The sequence below is a fragment of the Anarhichas minor genome, unplaced genomic scaffold, assembly GCF_050575085.1.
Source record: "Anarhichas minor isolate MPS153535 unplaced genomic scaffold, ASM5057508v1 ptg000049l, whole genome shotgun sequence".
NCBI lineage: Eukaryota > Metazoa > Chordata > Actinopteri > Perciformes > Anarhichadidae > Anarhichas > Anarhichas minor.
In genome coordinates this window covers 526,758-549,350 of record NW_027466495.1, presented here as the reverse complement: position 1 = coordinate 549,350, position 22,593 = coordinate 526,758, and the positions used below count along the sequence as shown (strand labels likewise).

The window sequence follows — 22,593 nt, the reverse complement described above, 5'->3', positions numbered from 1 at the left end:
GGGGCAAAAAAAACTTGATCCTCAGTCCCAGTTCACCAAATTCAAAACGGGCCAACTGCGATTTGCAACGTAACTTTCACACATTTCAAACCGCATACACCGCGCCCACGCATTAGCATGCAGCGACAACCATTTGTGTATGCGATGCCACCACCATCTGTGTAAGCAGTATTTGCAAATAACTTTTTCTGCAACCAAAGTCATTACACTGTGATGTGCAATTTTGGATCTGAAGGCCCGTCTAGGTTAGAAACTGAGGAAGTGGAGTGTGAAAACACAAGGAAACTTGCCAGTCTAGTGAAAGGTGCAATCAAGTTGCATCTTGGGAAATGTAGGATCCAGCGTTATTGGAGCTTGACCCATACTAGAGACTTTAAGTCCGGCTATCTTGGCCTCCGTTGCTTCGATGTTGACCGTTCTTTTTTCAATCTGTCTCTCGTAAGTCCCTGAACTTTATCTAAGTGCAACGCTGAACCGCTGGAGTGCCCCTTTAATGACCCATTTCTCCCTCAACTTCACTTGTTTCACGGAGTGCTCCCATCCGCCATTAGGCTACCGCCAGTTTGTCCTCTCTCTGTCTCTTTGTCTCTCTCGCACACTCTCCTCTCACTCCCTGTCTGCGTGTCCGTCCATCCGGCCGTCCTTGTGCCCAGGTTTTTTGAGTTGGCGTGGTTCCTGTTTGTTTTCAGCCATTTTGGGGACTTGCAGTGCTCGTAACAAACTGCTTAAATGGCGTCCTCTTGCTTGCTCTCCCACTCTGTCTCCCTCTGCCTCTCCCTCCCTCTCCCTATCGCTGGGCTTTGTGTATATAAAGTAGTGTGTGTGTGCATGTGTGAATGTGTGTGTAGAGAAAGGGGGAGAGGGAACAACACTTCCAAATAAAAAGAAGATTGGATTCAGTGGGGTGGGGGGAGTGGGGGGGATTCACTTGCTGGAAAAAAAAAAAGAGCAAAAACACTAAGAATCGTGTGTCGGAGGCAAAAACTGGAGTGAGAGAAAGAGAGAGCAAGAAAGAAAGGGGGAGTGAGAGAGAGAGCAAGCAAGTTCGAGTGTGAGAATCGCTCCTGCCCTCTGTCTTCACACACTGCTGCCTGTATGTGTGTGTGTGTGTGTGTGTGTGTGCGCGCACCGCCTCTCCCTGCTCTCACTCGCTCTCTCACACACACACAGACGTGCGCATACACAGACCAAGGGGGAGAGAGAGAGAGAGAGAGAGAGAGAGAGAGAGAGAGAGAGAGAGAGGGAGCGAGGGAGGGAGTGTGAGGGGAGAGAACACATCGCAGCAGAGATGCAGCAGGAGGTTTTCCGAGGTACGTTCTCTTGTATGCTTGCCTTCCTGAGAGACAGCCAGAGAGAATAAGAGGAAGAGAGGCTGATTTCTGTTGTTTTCCTGCTTGTTTTTCTGCTTCACTCTGCTGCTGCTGCTGCTGCTGCTGCTGCTGCTGCGGCGGTGTTTGCTCCGCGCTTGAAGAGGAGGAAAAGGTTTTTATTTTACTGTGTGTGTGTGTTGGGGCGTGAGTGTTGGTGGGTGGGTGTGTGTGTATTTATGCAGTGTGTGTTTGTAGACGCGTATTTATGTGTGTGTGCCTGTGTGCGCCTGTGCTGGGTCTGTGTGTGTGTGTGTGTGTGTGTGCGCGTGCGTGTGTGTGTGCGTCAGTAGCAGGCCTCGTCTCCCTCATTCTCCCCTCTGTTGCTGGCGCACCACGCAGTTCTTTTTCAAGAGCGATGACTCGTTTTGAGATTGTGATGAAACTTTTAATTTATCGAAGCCTCTTGCGTCTCTGTGATTCACCCGCAGACGGGGAGGGAGGGGGGGGACCAGCCAGTCAGTCAGAACAGATATGAGCTTTGTTGTTGGGGTCTAAACATGGTGGGCCAGTCCTCCCAATCCTGCTCATCAAGTTCCTACCAACATCAGAGGAAGTGTTTTTGGGGGAAAAACTTGCATGTATGCGACAGTAAACATCTGTAGTTCCGCCGACCGGTTCTGTTTCTTGTTCCGGTCACGGGCCGCCCACTTTGTCATCCATTTTACCAGCCTGTTGTTTAGCGGGAGGTCGTCTCTGGAAGAGCAGCAGAGGCCATATTGATGTCCCCAATCCTGTTGTTGCTGCCCGAAGCCGTACTTTTTTTTTTTTTTTTTTTTTTTCTTCCCCAAAACAACACAGCATCTGCTGCCAACTACTCCACATTCCTGGTTTCCATGGAGGCCGAAGCCAAGCCCCTGTGCTCAATGTATGGAATATGTGATCCACTCTGTCACAGGGTGTAGGGGTCATAGGTCAGGCAATAGGAAGTGTGTCACAAGGATGATGTTGTCATAGTGGTGACGGTGTGTTTGGGTCACGCGTTAGATAAATCATGTCTGCATGTGGGCCTTTTTCTGTCCCGGGCATAAAAGTGCTAACATTCAAGTCTTGCTGATTGCGAGGCCGCGTTGGTTGGCTTTGTTTGATTTTGCAGTTTTTTTGAAATGCCACAAACATATAGGATGTGGACGCATTCGAGAAACTGGTGCAGCGCTTCATCTCCTCTAGCCTGCCGTCGTTATACTTTCAGTTTATGGTGACTGTTGAACGTGCCGCTCCGGCTCAGCTTTGCTCATACTCAAATGTTTCTTGGTTGTTTGAGACGGAGAACCCTAAAGTGTCTTTCAACATGGACTGTGTATGAAATTGAAAAAAAGGTTTTGGGGAAATTACCTCCAAAAGGTCACCAGTATAGTGTTACTGCTCTCCAGGGGTACTTTTTTTTTTTTTTTGGCCTTACTGTTTGCCGAATGCCTCGCGTGATTCTTTTGCAGCGAGCAGAATTCTGTGAATTACGTGCTGGGCTGAGAGCTAACGCAGCGTGGAGAGTATGGTGTTTTAGACATGGGCAGGTTCGCTGGTGCGTGGCGCGGCATGCGAAAACACTACCATACAACAGTTTACAAGGGGGGGGGGGGGGGGGGACAAGCACTCAGTCATGCTGAGGGGGATCTGAAAGACAAGGAAACCATGAAATGTGAACATAGACGAGACGTGTTTGAAGTTACCCCTACCTCCCCCCCCCCCCCCCCTCCCACCACGACCACCTCCGCTCAACCACTCCCCATACCAACTTCCCTCACCTCCTCCCTCCCTCTATCCCATCTGGCTGGCTCCACCACGCTCTCTTGGACAGGGGGGTTGTGGAGAGTTCAGTAGCTGTTCTTGCTAACGATGCCCCCCTACCCACCCACCCTCCTCTTCACAGGCCAACTGCTGCTCTGATAGTTGGGCCCCTCTGGCTGCCCCTCACTGGGGAAAAAAGCCCAACTGACACCTTCCTCTTTCCACATGCTCCTCGCCGCTGGCTCACCGGCTGGAACACCGAGGCCCCCTACATTCTGACTCGCAGTCACTCCCCTTGACCCCTTACACACACACACACACACACACACACACACACACGCAATGATGGCACATTATTGCCTAAAGGAGCACTATACGACATTCGGAGCATTAGCAACAGACAGCTGTTTGATATAGTTGAGTAATGTCTACCCGAGTAGAGAAAGAAGTGGCTCTCCCTCTCCCTCTGTGTGTGTGTGTGTTGTTATCCGAGCTTCTGCTTTGTTAACACATGCCGCACATGTTATTAGTTCAAGTCAGTGCATGTGAGCAGCATGTGAGCAGCATGTGCTGCGGTTACAGCCGTCCCGAATGAAGGCATTGTCGCGGAAGTGTAGCACCCGCCCTCCGGTTCCCGGTTAGCCCTGTTAGCACAGTTAGCTCTGTTAGCACCTTTGGCGCCGTTGGCTGCTAGCGTCGCCATGTTTAGAGTCATTTAGAGGCAATAGCAATTCTCCCACTAGTATTATGCACCTTTAAGATATAGGAAAAGGAGGATTCTGGTTTATTATATCTTGGTTGTTAGTTTATAGTTTGTTTTGTTTATAACTTTGGCCATCATTCCTATTAGAAATAATAAAGTTGCACTCAGTAAACTAACTGTTTGGATCTGTGAATGCGGTGACAAAAAAAGATGTGCGAAGAAGAAATAGGCATATTACAAAATGACTTCCTGCTTCAGCTTTGACCTGCAGGCACAAGTGTTAGCTTACTGTAGCTTTGTGAACACGCACGTTTCTGTGCAATGAGAGATTGCCAACATTTCAGGGGTGCTCACTGTCAGTTTCATCTCAAAATAGAGATCATCTCTAAACTGTTGGCTCATTTACAAACTGTAATCTGACCGGCATTTTCCTTCAACCATCAGATTTTGCCTTAGCGACGTTATTGTGTTCCCGGATCTCTTGGTGAGCACAAACTATGAAAAAAAGACCAGGATTTAATTTTAAATTGTCCTTTTAATAGTGATAGTACAGGTAAAGCAACATAACTTGATCATTTGAGCTGTACTCTATCAAAGACTTTTTAATGAGGGTTTGGTACAAATGTTAGCTGCTTACATTAATGTTGAAATATGAAAGTAAATTATGTGGCACTAGAACAGTATTAAAAATATAATTTGCTGTGATCAGACATTTAATCCTCAATTATATGAAGGCTTGGACCAAATAGCTTAACACAGTTTACTTGAGAGCCAAATTAAGTTTTAGTTTGAGCTGCATAATATCAAAATACTTGTGGTTGGAATTTCCTTTGAGATGAAAGATGGCACCAAAAAAAAAAAAAAAGCATGAGAATCGAATCTTAACAGTTATTTCTCTGTCAGCACAAGTACCGGTTTCAGTGTGGAATAAACAGATTGCTCAACGGCTGGTTCAAGGCCTTCAGCCGGCCGACCAGCCAAACTCCTCTGCCGTCCGGCCTTATGTTATGCAAAGCCACCTTAGCGGTGATTTTCCTCGTGACTGATTGACCGTTTAAATTCGGTGGATTACTAACTAATGGTTTCCAAGGTCATAAAGTGATGCATGTTTTTCAGATGCTAATGGCAAAGTATGTCAGTTAATAGTAGAAGTTCTGCTGTTTTGAATTGGTCCCAAAATTCAAGCAAACAATGTTAGGATTATTGAGCCAAACAGCACTGTTAAACTGCAAACTAATCTGCAAGTTTGTGCTATTTCGAATGATTTAAACTTAAGAGAATGAAGTGTTTTCTTCATATTTGTCATTTGATATTGAATACAAATTGAGTCAGTGGGCCTCTGTTCCCTCTGCCTGTCAGTGAAGAGCCTTTCGTTGTTACACAAAAGCCAATGCGTTCGGCATGTGTTTTATGTTTACGCCGGACTAGTTAGTCATTTTTCCGGCACCAGCTGAGAACCCGTTCGTGCTGTGCGAGTGCCACAAGCGTAAATAGATATACACTTCATAGGCTGACCAACGTTTTTGTTTGTGCAGAACATCCTGTTACAGAGAGGTGTGGGAACAGGGTTGCTGTTTATTTTGATTTCGCTTTAGGGTCCTCTCCACATCCATGGTCACATTTGTTTGTGTGCTTGTTTGTGAGTTGTACGGAAGGATTTATGCGTGTGCGTATCCGCTCATCTGCACAAATAATAAAGAGGTAAAAGCGTCTTTCTGCATGTGCAAAAAAAATCCAGTGAATAGGAGTAAATCCAGTACATTTAAAGCGCGTTGAAAGCTCCCTGTCACAGTCAGATGGCGTGTCGTGCAGACTGTGCTTGTGCAGCGGCTGTGTGCGTCACAGGGAGATAAAGAAAAAGAGCGAGGGGGCGTCATACGCATTTTCCTGAGACGGTGAAATGTTTAGCCTTAGCGCCGTCTCTCTGTGTGTCCGCCCACTTGTAGCAGACTGGCGCTTGCCATAAGGGATTTCCTGCACAACATCTATCGCTCAGCAAATGTGAGGCCTGTTTCAATACAGAGCTACAAAATATGGCAAGCCTGGCGAGAAAGGATTGTGCTGCGTCCTTTTTGTTCGACACAAATCTTGAATAGGCCTGACCCGGTTTGTTGTCCTCTTACAACAAAAAGCATGTGCCACTGCTTGCACTAAGTACGTCATTAATAGACGCACGTGTTTTCCTTTTGTTGACTAAACTTAATTCCACCTGGATCCTCGGTCTCCGTGTCATGGTGCTCTCAGATTCACCTTTTGATTTTGAATGTCATTTACAAGTGTTGAACTGCTTTTGTTTATCCCTGTCTGTCTTGCTTGTGGGCATGGATGAGTGTAAGTGCAGTGCTGTGTACACATGCATGTTTGTGTGTGTGTGTGTGCGTGCTTATATGTTTGTCTATGTACTGGTTGCTTTTGTGTGTGCGTGTGTGAGTGTTTGCCTGGGCTCCTGTCTGTCTGACAGTGTCTGACTGTTCCTGTTTCCAACCCCCCTCTCCTTCTCCCTGTCTCTTGCTCTCCCGGTTTCTTTCTCTCTCGCTCCCTCTTTCTATCACCCTTTCACTCTCCCTCATCCTCACCCTCTCTCTCTCGCTCTCTCCCTCCTCTTCCCTCTGCAATAACAGTGCTGACCTAGTTTCTGCCTGTTCAGGGCTGCCTGTGGAATTTTACAGCGGCCTGCCTTTCTGGCTGCTTTGCTGCTCGAAAACGCAGGCAGAAAAGCATGACTGAGGATTTTTCTTCTCGTAGCATCATTATGGCCTTATACTGTCGCCGTTCTTCTCCCCAGCATGCAGACCTAAATAAATCGACCCATTTTAAATAAGTAATAACGATAAATTGCCTATCGCGCAAGAATCTGCAGCTATCTCGTGTATGGGGAATTTGTAGCAGGACTGCATCCACCACCATGGCAGCCGAATTAAAATGGAAATGAGAATAGCCTGTCGCTCATCTTCTACACTACAGCTTAGCTGAGATTGTACCGGATGCAGAGGACTGAAATACACCCCTTCTCTGTGCACATGCATGCAATCTCCCTCCCTTCTCCTCTTCCCCTCTTTCCTTCCCTCCCGCCTTTGCCTTCACAAATAAATGGTTAGAGTCATGCCCGGCAAATACTAGCCACTGCCAGGAATGGGTAACAAGGCTCTTACTCAAACAGCAAGAGAATGGGACTATTTTTACGTGCGCACTTCGGGCCATGGATCTAACACTCTGAGGGAATCTTGATTAAATCTGAACGCCTTCCAATTAGGCATAGGGAATGTTGTGTCACAGCCGAGAGAGATGGATCTCTGGAATGCCTTTCTAAAGGCTTGGTTGTGGCACGCTGAAATCTAAACCAGCACTGCCGCAGATTCATTCCTTCCCCCTACCCTCTCCCTCCTTTCACTCACCATTCCTGGCGGAGCTCATAGAGTTCAGCATTGCTGGAGCATTCAGTTTTCTTTTCCGTTTCTCAAAAGTGTTCCACAAGCGCCATGACTGTTACTGCGAAAGCTTTGGGTGTACGTAAATGTTAAGTCTTTGCTTTATGTCGATTTTGTGTTGTACATGTACCTTAGGATGTTTAGAAGGCTGACGTATATTTTCTGATTTCTCTTTCAGATTTCGGGTGCTGGTCATGGTGTCCGGTGAGAAGGTGTGGGACCCCCTCCACGCGGGCTTTATTCAGTCACGTCTGAGTGAGCAACACCTGGCTGCTGGGCTAACTCCCCTCTGCAATACCAGACATAGTGCAACTAAGAACTCTACGTGCCAACAGAGTCAGCTGTTGTCACCTTTGTCTTCCCCGCCACGGTCGTTAGTGGCTGTAGACACCCTTCAACCAGTTCGGGCCTCCTCACCAGTACACCTGCCTGTCAATTTCCGCTGCTCAAGAAAGATCAAAGGGCTCAACAAACCAGTCCACTGTCTTGGAGTGGCCTCTCAGTCTGAGGAAGAGGAGGAGGAGGAGCAGGGAGGGGAAGTTGAGCAGTTGGAGATGAAGGGTAAAAGGCACGGAGGCCGCGGAGAGGCCATGATGGAGGACAGGCTGGAGGACATGGCTGATGGACCCAAAAATGCAAAAATCACCTTAAGCTTCCCACTTAGTGCCGCCCCCCTCCCAGCCTCCCTGACTTCTCCAAACCACTGTCGTAGCTCTTCGTCATCCTCCCCTTCCCCTCACCGACGGCGGCCGTCCTCCAAGAGCTCAGACGAGGGGTCGCTGTGGAAACTGGACGCTACTATGGACGTTAAGCACAGACCATTTAAGCCCCCAAGGCACGACAGCTCTCCGTCCTCTTCCCCTTCCTCCTCCTCATCTCCCATGACTGTTCATGCACTTAGTAGGAAAGATATAAAATCCCCGCCTCCTCTGAAGTGCTCCAAACTCAATCCAGAGACTCAGTTCCACAGGTCGCCCCCAAGATCCTCCAGTGGGTCTTCAGGTGGCTGTTATGGTGGCGACGGATGGGATGAGAGGCACAGGGTTGCCAACGGTACGGCCTCACCCTCTCAAACCGCCCAGATCCTCTTCAGTCTGGGCACATCAGCCTATCAGAGAGGTGGGGATGCAGAGAGGAGAGAGAAAATGACAGGAAGACCAGCTGGGAAAGTGGGAAGCCCTCATGGACCAAGTCTTCACCCACCCACCCTCCACCTCCCTCCCCCCTTACCACCACCACCTCCTCCATCCGAGGGTCTTACCGCACCCCCTGACTCGTCCTCCTATCCGCCTACCAACAGCCTGAAGCCCGAGCTGATTTGCGGGGTGTGCCATCGGCTTTTCAGCTCGGCCTCCTCCCTGACAGTCCACATGCGGCTGCATCGTGGCAGCCGCGCCCTCAATTGCTGCTATTGTGGCAAAGTCTTCATCCACAGCAAGAGACTGCAGTCCCACGAGGCCTCCTGCAGGGTGCCAGGCCTACCCTCCAACAGCCTGGGCCCTCCTCTCACTGTGCAGCCAAAGGAGGAGCCACTGGAGGAGGGTGAGGTGAGAGTGGAGGGGGGAGTGATTGTGGGACAATCAGACATGAGTAAGGCGCGGCCGGGGAAGAAAGCACGGAGCCTCCTGGCACGTATCCAAGGTGATGATGCAGCAGCCGCAGAGTTGCTAGCGGGTGATGAGCACCATTTTGTGAAGGTGGTAGATGGCAATATCATTTACTTTTGCTCTGTGTGTGAACGTTCCTACATGACCCTATCCAGCCTGAAGCGTCACTCTAATGTGCACTCATGGCGCCGCAAATATCCATGCCATTTCTGTGACAAGGTCTTTGCCCTGGCTGAGTACCGCACAAAGCACGAGGTGTGGCACACAGGAGAGCGCCGCTACCAGTGTATCTTCTGCTGGGATGCCTTCGCCACCTACTACAATCTCAAAACACACCAGAAGACCATTCATGGGATTAATCCCAGCCTCATCTCCAGTGAAAAGACAGCTAATGGGGGTTATAAGCAGAAAGCGAATGCCCTGAAACTCTACCGCCTCCTCCCCATGCGCTCCCAGAAGAGACCCTACAAGACTTACAGTGACAGTTTGCATAATGGCTTGCTACTCCCATCAACTGAGACACCGTCCCTCTCCCTGCCTGGACTGGGGTGTACTCTGGGCCCTGAGGACCTACAAAGCCTCATCAGTGGGGCCCACCCTCAGAGTGTAAAGCCTGACCCAGATGACTTCCCTGATGGCTTCCCTATTTCTGCCGAGCATGGGGACCTCTCCACACTAATACCCCTCCCCCAAGCGGACATGCCCCAAGTTAGAAAACATGAGAGTGAGGCCCCAGAGTTAGAGCAGGGGAAAAGCAGTGGCAGCTTCAAAATGTCTAGTAGCAGCAAAACCAAAACTCCTAAGACTAGTAGAGGCACAGACACAAGCATGCCTTCTGTAATAACTTATGGCCATACGAAACCCTCCGTCATAGTTCATGGAACAGCAGTGTCATCCTCTGTCATTGTGCATAGCAATCAGGTCACTTCTGGAAGTGAAAAAAGCCCAATGAGCAGTCCATCCCCCGATACCAGCAACAGTCAGACTTTACACAAGGGCATTCCCAGGCCAATGAAAAAGCAAAGAGATAGTGCAGATAACCATAGAAAGAGGTCAAGAGACAGTTCAAATATCACAGAGGAGGGCTCAAGAGGTAGACAGGGTGAAGAGACAGGCAGATTATTTCACAAATCACGAAAATCCCACAGCAAGAGTGACATCTCTAACTTAAAGCAGCTGTCAGCATCTGTAGGGTCACAGGTCAAAGAGGCAGGCCCCCTGTGCCAGATTACTGTACGTATTGGTGAGGAAGCCATGGTGAAGCGCAGCATCTCTGAGACAGATCTTAGGAGAGACAAGAGCCTCTCTCCACCTAAAACCAAACGGAGTGAAACATCATCTGTGCGGGAAGCAAAGGAAACACGCCACTCCCATCACCATCACCATAAACACCGCCTCCACCGCAGAGTCAGCCTGGAAGAAGACGGTGATAAAGAAGGAGGAGATTGTGAGGAGGAGGTCAGGAAAAAGAGCTCCAAGTCCCCTGATGAAGTGAGGGAGTACTATTTCCGTCGGGAGGTGCGTGACCAGGAGAGTGACAATGACACTGAGGATAATTTATGGCGGCCTTACTACTCCTACAAGCCTAAGAAGAAGGCCCAAGCACATCTACAGAGGGTCAAGAGCTGGCAGAGGAAACTGAAATTCAAGCGCTCCATCCGGTTGAAGAGGACAGAGAGGCTCAATAACCATGTGAATAAAGAGACAGAGAAATCACAAGATGAGGAAGAGGATGGGAAGATTGGGGAGGCCGAAAAACTGTCAAAAGCTAACGGAGACGAGGGAGAGGGGGAAAAGAAAGATTATCCCTCTGCGCCTTTAAAGGAGAAAAACAAAGACCCAGAAGAACAAGTTAAGGAGGCCTGTGATAAGGTTCCCACTCTGCACTCTCCAAAGTCTCCTCTGTCTACCTCAGTGGCCCCTACTGGAATAAAGAGGCGGCCTTGGACTAATGGGAATGCGGCAGAGTGTGGTACATGTGGCTGCTGGTTCTCAAGCTCCAGGAAGCGAGACAAACACGAGCTGAGCCATCTGCTGGAGTTCGTATGCCTCTTCTGCCGAGCCACTTTCCCCTCGAGGGAGAAGTTGGAAGACCACCAGAGAGCCCAGCATCCCAAGCCTACTGAGGCACCTTCTGTACCCCAAAAAGTGGCACTCGATGAACAGGTTGAAAGGGTTGGGGTTAAATCTGTGCCAGAGATTGCAAAGTATGATGAAGAAAAAGGGGGGCAAGTAGCCTTCGTAGGGTGTAATTCTAGTCCAAGTCGCTTAAGCAGAAGAGCATTATCACGACACACCTGTCCGCAGTGTCATAAGGTGTGCAAGACATCTTCAGCACTAACTCGCCATATCCGACGCCACGAGTTAAGCAGTTCCCCAGAGAGAGAAAAGGAAGACTCAGAGCCGAAAACAGCGAAGATGGTTGTTAACACTGTTAGCAGAGACCTAGAGACTGAAAAAGGCCAGGCTCCCAGCGCTGTTTCAGTTATCAGCTATTCAACACCAGACCCCCCCAGCAGTGTTGACTGTTTGGCATCACAGCAGCGTGACGACCATCTCGGTGAACTGATGGCTGAACATCAGGTGCCAGAACCCAGTGGCAAACCTGAACTGACGGAGCTCTCACATCCCGCTCTAGAGAGAGAGCCCAGCCCACAAATTGCAGACCCTCCATTAGAAAGTCCGGTTACACTTACACCCACTAAACACAAATTCACGCCTGCCACACCCTCTACTCTCCATAGTGTGCTCGTCATGAACGGACCTGAATGTCTGGACTACCGCACCCCCAGCAAAAAGAACCTGGACAGCCATATACACAGAATACCCAGCCCTGTGCACATCGTGGCATCCGCCAACACCTCTCCAAATGTGCCCATGACGTCACAGACCAGAATAACCACTGCTGCTCCTCCTGTTTCCATGACAACAGCTCTCAGCTCCGAGGGGGGATTCATGAAACGGGATGGGGTCATTATGGACAGAGAGCGGCAGAGCGGGAGTGGTTTGTTTGTACATGTGGGTTATGAGGAACCACCCCGGATCCAGGATCTCAGAGTTCAACCCTTGCCCAGGAGTCCGTCTCCCGATGAAGCACAAGACCTGACCATGTCCTCTATTCTAGCTCGAGAGAGGGAGATAGAGCGGCACAGAGAGAAAGAGAGGGAGCTCCAGAGACGGATAGAGAGGGAGCGGGACAAAGAAATGGTGAAAGAGAGAGAAAAAGAGATGGCCCATCAAATGAGTAGAGTTGCGCACACCCCACAGGACCAGATTTGTCTGTTGGTCCCTAAAGAGGAGCCCTTGAGCCCTGTGCCGTCCCCCCAGCATATCCCCACTCAAACCACTATGAATGGATCCTCCTCACACAGGCACACTCCCAAATCTCCCTGCCGGTCCCCCTCAACTATTGGCCTCCTGGCTCAAGGCAACCGGCAGGTTCACTCCAGTTCACAAGGACTCGATAGACTCCCTCTGCCCACTGGAGCAGCTGGTGCCGGTGACCGCCCCTCTGCTCACGCTCTGCTTCTCCCCCGGGCCCCCCAACCACCTGAGCCAGAGCACCACGATACTGTTTCTTCCAGAGATTCGCATCAGCGGAACGCCACCCCAGTGGGCTACCATGCCCAGAACTATCCCCTACCCCTTATTGTGCCGGACAGCTACCACTCTGGCAAGAAGCAGGAGGAACACCTGCTCATGTCCTCCTATCCTGCTGGAGCTCTTCCCTTTGGCCCACTGGGGAAAATGATGATCCCCAATGGCGGGGACCTGGCTAAGCTACCGTTTTATCCGGACCCTTACCAGCTGCTATATGGGCCCCAGCTGCTGGCCTACCCTTATAACCTGGCGGCTCTTCCCGTGGCTCTGAATATGATGACACCTGGTGGGGACAAGGTGGAGCCTCTACCTTTCCTCCCTGCTATCTTCAACTACACAGCTGGGCCGTACATGGGCACAGCTCCTCACCCCTTAGTGGCAAATCCCAGCTTCTACGGCGGCAGCAGCGGCAGCAGCAAGAAACAACGAGACAGCAGCAGCAGCAAACCGTAGGACACAGAAGCACTATAAGGAATATATTTCAATGGGGAGGGCCTGGCCTGTTTAGGATGGGAGCGGGAGGGGTGCGTGCTCACTGGGTCACTGAGTACACTCGCACAGTACCCCTGCCTCTCTTTTTTTTCAGTAGAGATCAGAGCTTGGCATTGTATCAGGAGTAAGTCGAAGGGAGGAGAAGGAGCAAAGAAACGGGAGAGGGGCCGATATTATAGTGTTGATCATTACTCCCCTCGCTTTACTCTCGCTCCCCTTTTCTCCTTGTCTCTCCTGTCTCGCTGTAGTGTGTCGTAGTTCTAGAGCTTGATTAATCTTCCTCTCTGACTCATTATATTATCTATAAGAATAAGAACTGCTAACAGGGTGTGTGTTGTGTGAAAAATTAGTTCAGTCCGCTTCCCTTTATAGTCGCCGCATAGCGAGGATAAACGCTCTTCAGGGACGGCTTTTGAGGGCAAGGAGGAAGGGATGAAACGGAAGAGTCCGCACTCGAAACACAGTTGAAGGTGGAGCATTAAGCAACTCGACCCTTGCGTCATATTTGTATGAGCGAATGAGATTGCAGGTGTATCCTGTCAATAAACTGTCCATGGAAGTTATATATGAGCATGTACATGCACATGTATGTAGGTGATTTGTGCATGCAGAGGTGGGCTTAAGCAGGTATTTCTGCGTACATATGTATGTATGTGTGTGAGTGAGTGTGTGTGTGAGTGTTTGCAAGTGATGGCCAGTTCATTCCGTGTGAGACTTGCACAGCATTCCTACTCTAGTTGGAATAGCTACTGTCGGTCAATATGTAGAAGTGCATTTAGAAGTGATTCCTCATATCCAAATCATTAAAGAAGTCGATGCTATGGCTGGATGCGAGTCTATGACAATGACAGATCATCTGAGCTTCTGATGTCTCAACTAACCTGGCGACTTTGTGGCCATATGGCACTGTAGGATCTGTATAGCATTCACCATAGTTTTATACCTTATGTGCACAAAGTAGAAAGGTAGTGGTCACTTAAAGGGGACACTCGTAGCTGCTTGGGATATGTAGCTGGCCACTGGGTATGATTTAAAGGCTGGTAGACCATTGCACTTCCGTTTTTCATCTCATTTCCTTCACATTGAAAAGGAAAAGAATAAAAACCTGTTAGCCTTCGTCTTGCGGTAGCTTTTTCCTCTTTGATTGGAAGAGGAAAAGGCTCCATTTCCTAAGCCAGGAAGAATAAAGTGACAGCAAGGAAGGAAATAGAAAAATGGATTCAGGGTATCGAGTTATTTCTGTGTAGGAAAAGAAATATATGGGCACAAAACTGTTGGACTCTTGAGTCAGAAGGACCCACAGAAATGACTTTGGGGACAAAAAAAAAAGTCCTTCTCTCCAACTGAGGGGGGCATTTGAAATAGCCCAAATAATTCCCCCTCCTGCCCTGTGTCATTTACCAAGAGGTAGGAAAAGGCTGAGCTTAGCAGCCAAAGTGGTGACCGAAACTCCTAGGAGCACTCCTGGGACCTTTTTGTTAAGTGTAATGTTATCTCTATGTGTTTGTTTTGTTAAACTATGTTGTTGTTTATGTTGTTTAGCCCTCTTACCAGATGGACATGGCTTCGGTGAAAAAGGGGGGAGTAAACTTAAAAATATGAATGTAAATTTAGTCATGAGGTTAATGAAGTACAACTGCATTAATTGTAGAGTTGGTTTCAGTTCCTTTTTTGTTTCTGTTTTGACACAAATAACCTGTTAAAGAACCGTATAACGTCTGGTATGCATATATACAGTAGTCCTAGGAACATGTCCGTAATCTTGGGTTCTGTATCCACAAAGCATGAGCAACACTTGCTTCCTAACCGTTTATATCCTCAGCAAATCTGGCATTGTGCGCACAGCTTTTGTTTCTGTTTGATATTTTCTGGCTTTCTTCATCTTCCATATCTCCGCTATTTTTTATTTTTTTTTGTTATTCATTATAGACCACAGTTTGGAACAATTCCACAAAACTAGCTTCCACATTTACATCTCACAGTCACTATTTAGGAGCTGTTTAATACTCCCTCTTCCCTCAAGCATACACTGCACCTCCTCTGAATGAAGTACACATGTTTCAGTGTGTGTGTGTGTGTGTGTGTGTGTGTGTGTGTGTGTGTGTGTGATGGTAACGGGGCGCCTTTTGGTTTAGGTGTGTGTAGAAACGCATTGTGACCAACTGCAGGGGCGCACAAGCACCCCCATGGGTGTGGTTTCAAGCCTTTTGCGTGTGGACGTACGTGTTTTGTGTACGAATGTGAGCGACTGCGCGAATATGAAAACCAAAATGAATCTGTCTGAGCAGCATATCCCCATGGCAGTATATGGGCCACCTGTTATTTTTTTGTTCTTTGACACTTTTCTGTGGGTTAGTTTCAGTGTAAAAAAAGCCTTGCTGTCTCCAATACACTATCTCAAGCCATTCCCGTAGATGGACATATTTTTGTTTTTGGACCATTTCTTATGCCATAGTTTGCCATCATGGTTATCATACAGACCAAAAGCATGCAAATCAACGTATTGTAGTGACTGGACTGGAATCTGGTGGTAATATACAACTATTTACTGTATGTTTTAGTTTAAATGAATGTGCCTCTGCTTTGATATTTAAATAATTATCTATATTAAGATGTGGACCTGCCAGATTTCAACTGTTAAGGTGCCTTGTTATGGCATAAGAAATTTGAACGGCAAATGAACGTTTTCTTGAGAAATGGCAGTCTGATTTGGAGATAGATATCATGGCTTTGTTTGCTATGAAGCTGTTCATAGACGTAGGGACGTGGCTAAACTGATTTGGTATCGTGTACATGTCTAGGGTAATACTGTGCCATATAGAGCCCACAAAATATGTTAATGTTATTTTTAAAAGATGTTTTAATGTTGCCTGATGACTTTGTCTCTAGATTTGATACAAAGGCTTGTAGCCACAGCTCTGTAGTCTCCTTTTTCCCCGACATTCTTCCTCTCTCTCTCTCTCTCTCTCTCTCCCCTTGTTTCCGTCTCCCTTTCTTTCTCTTTGCTGCAATCAAACAAAATAAAGTATTAACCTGATGACCCAATGAAATCAACTCTAGTCTGGACTCATATTTTGTTTTTTAATTATGTCTCTATTAATCTTTACACGTTGATCTAGAGTTCCTACTATGAGCCATGTGTTTTCACACTGTTTGATCCTCCCTGTGAATTCTCGAGCAAAATATACATTTAACATTTAGTGAACATATTGTGGTCATCCTTTGCACTTTTTTTAAACACATGGTCCATTGGTGAATACTTCTATCGCTCTGTATTTAGCGTTAATTCAATATCATCTCTGTTTCCACTGGTGAATAGTTTTTGGTATCTTTGGTAATTAATTCACTGATGTTTTCTTTTAACCACAGCACATATTCATGTTTTTTTTAAAAATTCTAAATACATAAAAACGCACTTTGTCCTGAAAGTTTGTTGCCGACACGTAAACCAGAGGCTGATTACAGCTTCCTCTCTGCAGTCAGGGGGCCGATTTCTTACCATCCTTGAATGAGCACTTTCCCACTAGTGACACTCGGTGGTTTGAACAGAAACTGTCGGCTTGGTGACTCACACCCATCTTTGCACTCTCAAAACACGATGTAAGAGATGAATTGAAAACTAAATATGAATGAAATCATTTCAGAAATTGAATAGATTTATCAAAAATATTCATCATAAAATGTCAAGAGTGGGGGAGAAAAAAATGGTGCATTCATGGCCTCAGGCATGGTTGGGATTTAAAGGTACAGTGCTCTCTTGCCAATAATAAATGCAGTTTCTTGCAAAGAGATGGATCTTTTTCACAGCTTATATCATTGGCAATGGCTCTGTTCTATTTAAATGTGACAATGGGCCATTATGGGCAACACAAGGACCCCAAAACTTACCCAGCTAAATTAATTGCAGCCATTGTTAATGTTATGTTTTACACCTTTGCTTTTCCTACTAACGCATCAAGTCTAGTGGGGAAATGAGGCTTATCTGCACACACTCCATGACAATCAGTAGATGTTTGTCAGACTTTGAGTGCACACACGAGAGATTTTGGTGCGATTTGATATTTCGGATTAACTTCAAACCGCTGAATACCAGATCGTTTACTGATTGTTCCTTTCTGTGTATGTTTTACACTTTTCCCAGTATTCCCCAGTTATCACAATCTTCCTGGAAGGAGACCGTGTCACCGGAATCCGGCCAGCAGAAGAGGGGGGGGGAAAAAGAGTTTTGTCACTTGAGGCACATCTCCTCTCGTCTCTTTCTCCTCTTCACTCTGCAACAAACACTGAGTCATGAAGCAGCCGTGGTGAATCAAGGTTCCTGTGTAATGGGTAAACACACATCAGTGAACTGGCTAAGGTCACTCACCCGGGCTGCAGTGCCCACTCTACATGAATCACCTCAAAGGCAGGAGATTTATAGCGTGATCGTAATGCACATAATAAAAAAAAATGTGTTTTTGAATTATTTATAATATAACAACTTCTAACTTTCAATCTTTGGTATTTTTCCTCTAACCTCTGTTTACCTGCAGCTCACTCTGTGTCTTTCGCCAACCTACATGTTTGCAAAGATCTGGTGACAACCATGCAGCCAAAAAGCACCCCCTCCTGGGGATCGATAACCTGCACTGGCATATCTGCTCTCTGGACCCCAGGACAGTGTGCCAACACACACACACACACACACACACACACACACACACACACACACACACACACACCTACCTCTGCGCCACACACTGTTGAAGTGTCTCTCTGCTGCTCGTCATACCTCTGACACCTCAGGGTAGCGTGGAGTTCGCAGACCAGCAAAAGGGCGAGGACACTGTGCACTGGGAGGCCTGGGTGAATGAATGCACTGAAGGATGGTTGTGTTTCGTAAAGCAATGGCAGGTGGACTGCTGCTCTCGTTGAGCCTCACTCTTCTCGGGTGGGGAGCTGAGGGCAGACGGGGTAAGGTATGTTCACATGCATTACAATTCTTGGAAGTAGTAGTAAACTGGTAAGATGCTCTTATCAATATCTATCTGGCAGTCTAAAGATCATGTGTAACCATTGGCATTATCAAATAGTAAAGAAACGCATTTGAAAAAGAGCAGAAATCCTAAATATGATGTAAATGATCTATGTGCATTTTGTAGCTTTGATAAATCTCAAACAAAAAAAAAAGGTATTGTTTTTGCTTAATGTAAAATTAGGAAAAGGTCACACAGTCATAGGTATTTGGAAATACCTGACCTCTCAAGCAATTAAAATAATATTGTAATACGTTTTTAAAGGATCATCTGTATTAATTATGTTTTTTATGAAAGATGGAGGACAAACAAAGTGTCATATAAAAGCCGATATTAAAGAAACACGAATTAACTCTTACTGTATGCAAATCAGATGCCAGTTGAAGAGGGCTATCCCAGATGACCTAATCATTTATTTAGACTTAGGACTTTGCTCAGTTTGTGGGAGGACAAATCAGCGACATAACCACAAAACCCAGCAGCTGTTTTGACCCCATTGAAGGACTTTTTGCACATTAAGTTTCATAATAGCCATTGTGTATTGATATACTGCAGTAAGATGCCACATGGCTCTCTTGTCAGTGACTTGACATTGATTTTGCACTTCCTTACCACGTTCACCTCCCTTGTTAAAAGATAATTAAGTTTTTTAGTTGAATCAATAACTGAATTAAAACCATGACTTGGTTTGATATAGTTTCAACCACTAACCAATCAAGATATCTGACAAGAAATTACAAAAGCAGGTTTTGATGAATATGAGCTGTGCAAGAAAGAAAGCGCTGAAGTAATGATTTCATGTTGACATTGTGTCTTCCAGAAAGAAGTATCAGGCGGGGCTACCGTCTACCTCGGCCAGGACAGAGACATCTGGAGGCCACTGATCCACACAGCAGTAAACCTCAGTGAGATCAGGAGGTACGTCAGCAGGAGCAAACCACTGCACCACGGAAACCTCACATCGACAACTGAAAATATGTGATGAATGAAAGGCCAGGGGAGACTATGTGGCAGCAAGTAGAGGGTATAGTTAGGAATTCTGGAAGATCCTGGCCCCCTTATTTCTGATGACATTAATATTATATAACCCATCCTCGTATTGCATTTCTCCAGCTGCAGGCTCCTAGAACTATCCCTGCTTGTTACCGCTCTGTCAGTGTATATTCTTGGTCACTATTGAGATTTAAAATGCAGCCTTAGACAAAAGTAATAAAAGATGGGGAGAATCATCTTCTTTAGCTTCTGTGTGGACCAGCATTCCCTTGAATATGACGTTTGGGTTCTGTTTCTGCAGTATCAAGTCATCCTTTCATTTACGGACGTTTGACCCAGAAGGTGCCGTCTTCTACGGGGACACCAAAAACGGGGAGGACTGGTTTGTTTTGTCCCTGAAAGACGGCATCCCCCTGATGCAGATCAGCAGAGGAAACAGCCTCGTCAGCGTGGCGGGCGGCCCCAAGCTCAATGACGGAAAATGGCACATAGTAAGTGTAGATGTCTTAAAACACAGAGCCCGGAAACTAGTTATTTTGCATGTGTATATTGTGACCATGTGCCGCAAAGCAATACAGTTTTGTCTGAATTCTTCTTGTGCTCCTGGTGCCACCAAGGTGGAGGTGAGCAACCAAGACCCATTTGTGATTCTGGAGGTGGATGGCTCCAATAGGATGGAGGTTGGCATGCAGTCCAAAGAGACAAACGAGGTCCTTTCAGGTGAACTTCGACTGGCCCTTGGTGGGATCCTGGTCGACAAAGAAAAGCTGATTGTTCCGGTATAACCTGTTAATCCACCCTTGGCTACTTTACAGTCTTTTACATTTGTCTTTCGTCTGTCTCGTTTAATAGATTCCAGAAGTTATTGTGCTATTATTTTGTCCAATTTGAAAATCCACCTGCTTCCCCCACAGTGTATACGTCTGCTTCATATAATGATTTCCAACATTTCCCTTCATGACATTTCAAAACAATGTGCACTGAAAGATAACCATAAACAATCAATGAACACTTCTGACCCCAACGACCTGCTCTTCTGCTCACTGTTTGTCTTGCGGTTCATTTCACTAAATGCATTGTTGTCGTTCTTTGCCGTAGTTTGAGCCGCACATGGATGGCTGTGTGCGGAAAGGCAGCTGGCTAAACCTCAGCGTCCCCTGGGAGGTCGAGGCGGAGGAGCTCTGGCCCTGCTATCAAAACGTCCAACCTGGCAGCTACTTCCCTGGCACAGGATTTGCCATTTTCAACACCTCAGGTGCAAACATTGTGCCCCATTATAAAAGATTTGGACAAGTGTTATTTAATTTACTAACAAGCTTTCCAACAGGCCTGGATAATGCATTCTTGCATGACATAACATCATGGGTGGCAATATACTTTTAATCTGTATTCAGATTATATTCATTTTGTGAGTTGCATTTGTCCTCTGCAGTTTTCCCAATTGAAGCAGATCGTGGGGTCAAGACTGAATTGTGGGGAGATTTCAGTAAGATGGATGGGACCATTTTTAGCATCAAGGCTCCTGGGCAAGAGCTGAAGTTCGCTTTAGTGGCCAATAATAACACAAAGGTATGCACATAAATCAGACGTGAGGCAAACTCAATTTGCTGACAATTTCTAGCATTTGTTTAAAACTGCTCATGGCACTGTAAGATTGGCTTCATAGCTGACATGAACATTTGCATAATGCATACACACATGCAGACACACGCAGATTGGAGACCATTATCACTCCACAAACAGAGTTATTATATTTCTTCTTTCTCTTCTCTTCAATTTGCAGGAAGTCACACTTACTTTCGGCGAAGAAAACATCTGCATGAAAGACACTTTCAAGAGACTGGTGATAATCTTTCAGACAGATTCACTGCAAGTGCTTCAAGATGAGGATGAATCAAAGACTACTACGTTACCCACCAGTACAGTGAGCCATCCCGGGTATTTGACCGCATGGAAAGAGGGTCGTCTTGCTGTTGGAGGTCTCCTAGGTGAGATTAAACAGCGATGATGAGCGTTTAATCGTGTGTCTGTACATTCAGCGTCAGTGTATCTTAAAATTGAAGGTCCTAGATTACTGTTCAGAAAGAGGAATACACAATAAAACACACAATAAAAGAAATTAATAACAAAATTAATTAGATTAAACCCCAGAAAACAACCAGTTACAATTATACAGTATATATACATTCATAAAGGAAATCCATTGACTAGGCCAGACAAGGAGCATGGTGAAGTGCATTACAAGATCACATGGGTTGTCTTCTTTCTCTTTTTCATTTTTCAGGTGAGGAAGAGGACGATGTTGGCTCCCAGTTCTTGACAGGCTGTCTGGAGAAGATCCAGGTTCAAGGGAGGGATTTGGACCTGGATTTAGCTGTCAAACACATGTCAATCTCATCTCACAGCTGCCCTGCATAGACCATGAAACTATGCATCTTCAATATGTGGACTCGATGTTTGCAGTGGATGCCTTTGGGTCGAAATTAACACCAAAAAAAATTGTCTGCTAATAGTCAATCTGTAGTTCAATGTGGTATTTGAACCAATTAACCTCTAAAATGTGGAGAATCAAAATAAAATATTAATATGTTGTTTAATAGATCTCTCCCGTTTTAACAGAATACGCTAATTAATCTGAGAAATAAGATGTGATTATCCTTAATATGGCTATCCACAGATTTTAATTTTACTGCTGCATTTAGGGCAAATTAAAACCCAATAGTGCTTTTGAGGAGATTTAAACACTGTGATGGAGCACTAACGTTTAATAGATACTGAGTGGGGTATGAGTCAGGCTGAGATTTAAGACATGGATTTTGCCCCCTCTAGTGGATTGTTAAAGATAATATTAGAGTCACTTCACCCACTCTGTGTATGATGCCATTTAAACAATGAAACAACGCTAGATTCACACAAAATAATCTAAAATATTGTTTAAGATCCAAGAAAGGACAATAAGGACAATTGTTGCACTGCCAGACAGTCTGAGGTCCTTTTTTCCCCCCTTCATTAAATGGTCATAAAGTTGAAAGATATTACATTTGTCTGGTGAAGGTCATTGTTTAAGTTGATTAAGCATAGAAGGAAGAAATATATTGACAACAAATAGTCATCAAATGACTCAAAATCATTTAAATCTTTCAAGATATTCCAGTGGATTAAAAATATATCTAGATATTATGTGTACGAGTGCAATATATTTAAAGTTATGATAAATTGACGGGAAATGTGTTTACATTTTCACCTCTTTATTGCAGACACGTTTAAGGCATTGATTAGTATCATTACTACTATAATTAATAATATTTAAACTACACATTCATGAAACAAAACGAAATGGGAAAACAATCTTTTCAAAAATCCCCAAATCTTCGACAAACATTCAGTTATATTTATACTAAAGCCAAAAAATATAAACAAAAAACCCAGATTTATGATAAATATACGACTGCAAAAATATGACTGCTACAATTCCTATAAAGCTTAAATATTAAAGTTAAATTTAAACAAGTGTCAAGCTTAAAATGAACGATAAATTGAGTCTTTTTGCGACATAAAATAGGTTTCATGCTGTTTCATGATACAGTTTATACAGAACTGGGCGCGGTGCAGGGTGCAGCCAAATCGGATCGATACAGTAATCTACCGACTGCCATAACG

At 45.9% G+C, this 22,593-nt stretch overlaps 2 protein-coding genes and 1 long non-coding RNA gene across 3 annotated transcripts; 2 read left to right on the top strand and 1 right to left on the bottom strand.

Annotated features, from left to right (window-relative positions):
• The first annotated feature begins 1,239 nt into the window (after window positions 1–1,239).
• Window positions 1,240–16,232, top strand: zbtb4 (zinc finger and BTB domain containing 4). Its single transcript, XM_076112361.1, has 2 exons — window positions 1,240–1,310; window positions 7,405–16,232. Exon 2 carries the CDS (start codon window positions 7,421–7,423, stop codon window positions 12,884–12,886), a length of 5,466 nt encoding a protein of 1,821 aa, XP_075968476.1. The 5' UTR covers window positions 1,240–1,310; window positions 7,405–7,420; the 3' UTR covers window positions 12,887–16,232.
• Window positions 15,993–18,039, bottom strand: LOC142971737 (uncharacterized). Its single transcript, XR_012959406.1, has 2 exons — window positions 17,651–18,039; window positions 15,993–17,243 (listed from the first exon to the last, which is right to left on the bottom strand). It is a non-coding gene; the product is annotated as an uncharacterized LOC142971737 (long non-coding RNA).
• Window positions 17,511–21,496, top strand: shbg (sex hormone-binding globulin). The gene is given in 10 exon segments (XM_076112382.1): window positions 17,511–17,694; window positions 17,697–17,732; window positions 17,735–17,883; window positions 18,761–18,858; window positions 19,235–19,424; window positions 19,551–19,712; window positions 20,032–20,188; window positions 20,366–20,502; window positions 20,717–20,921; window positions 21,218–21,496. Coding segments are annotated over 10 exon segments (1,452 nt in total). The 3' UTR covers window positions 21,352–21,496.
• The last annotated feature ends 1,097 nt before the right edge of the window (window positions 21,497–22,593 follow it).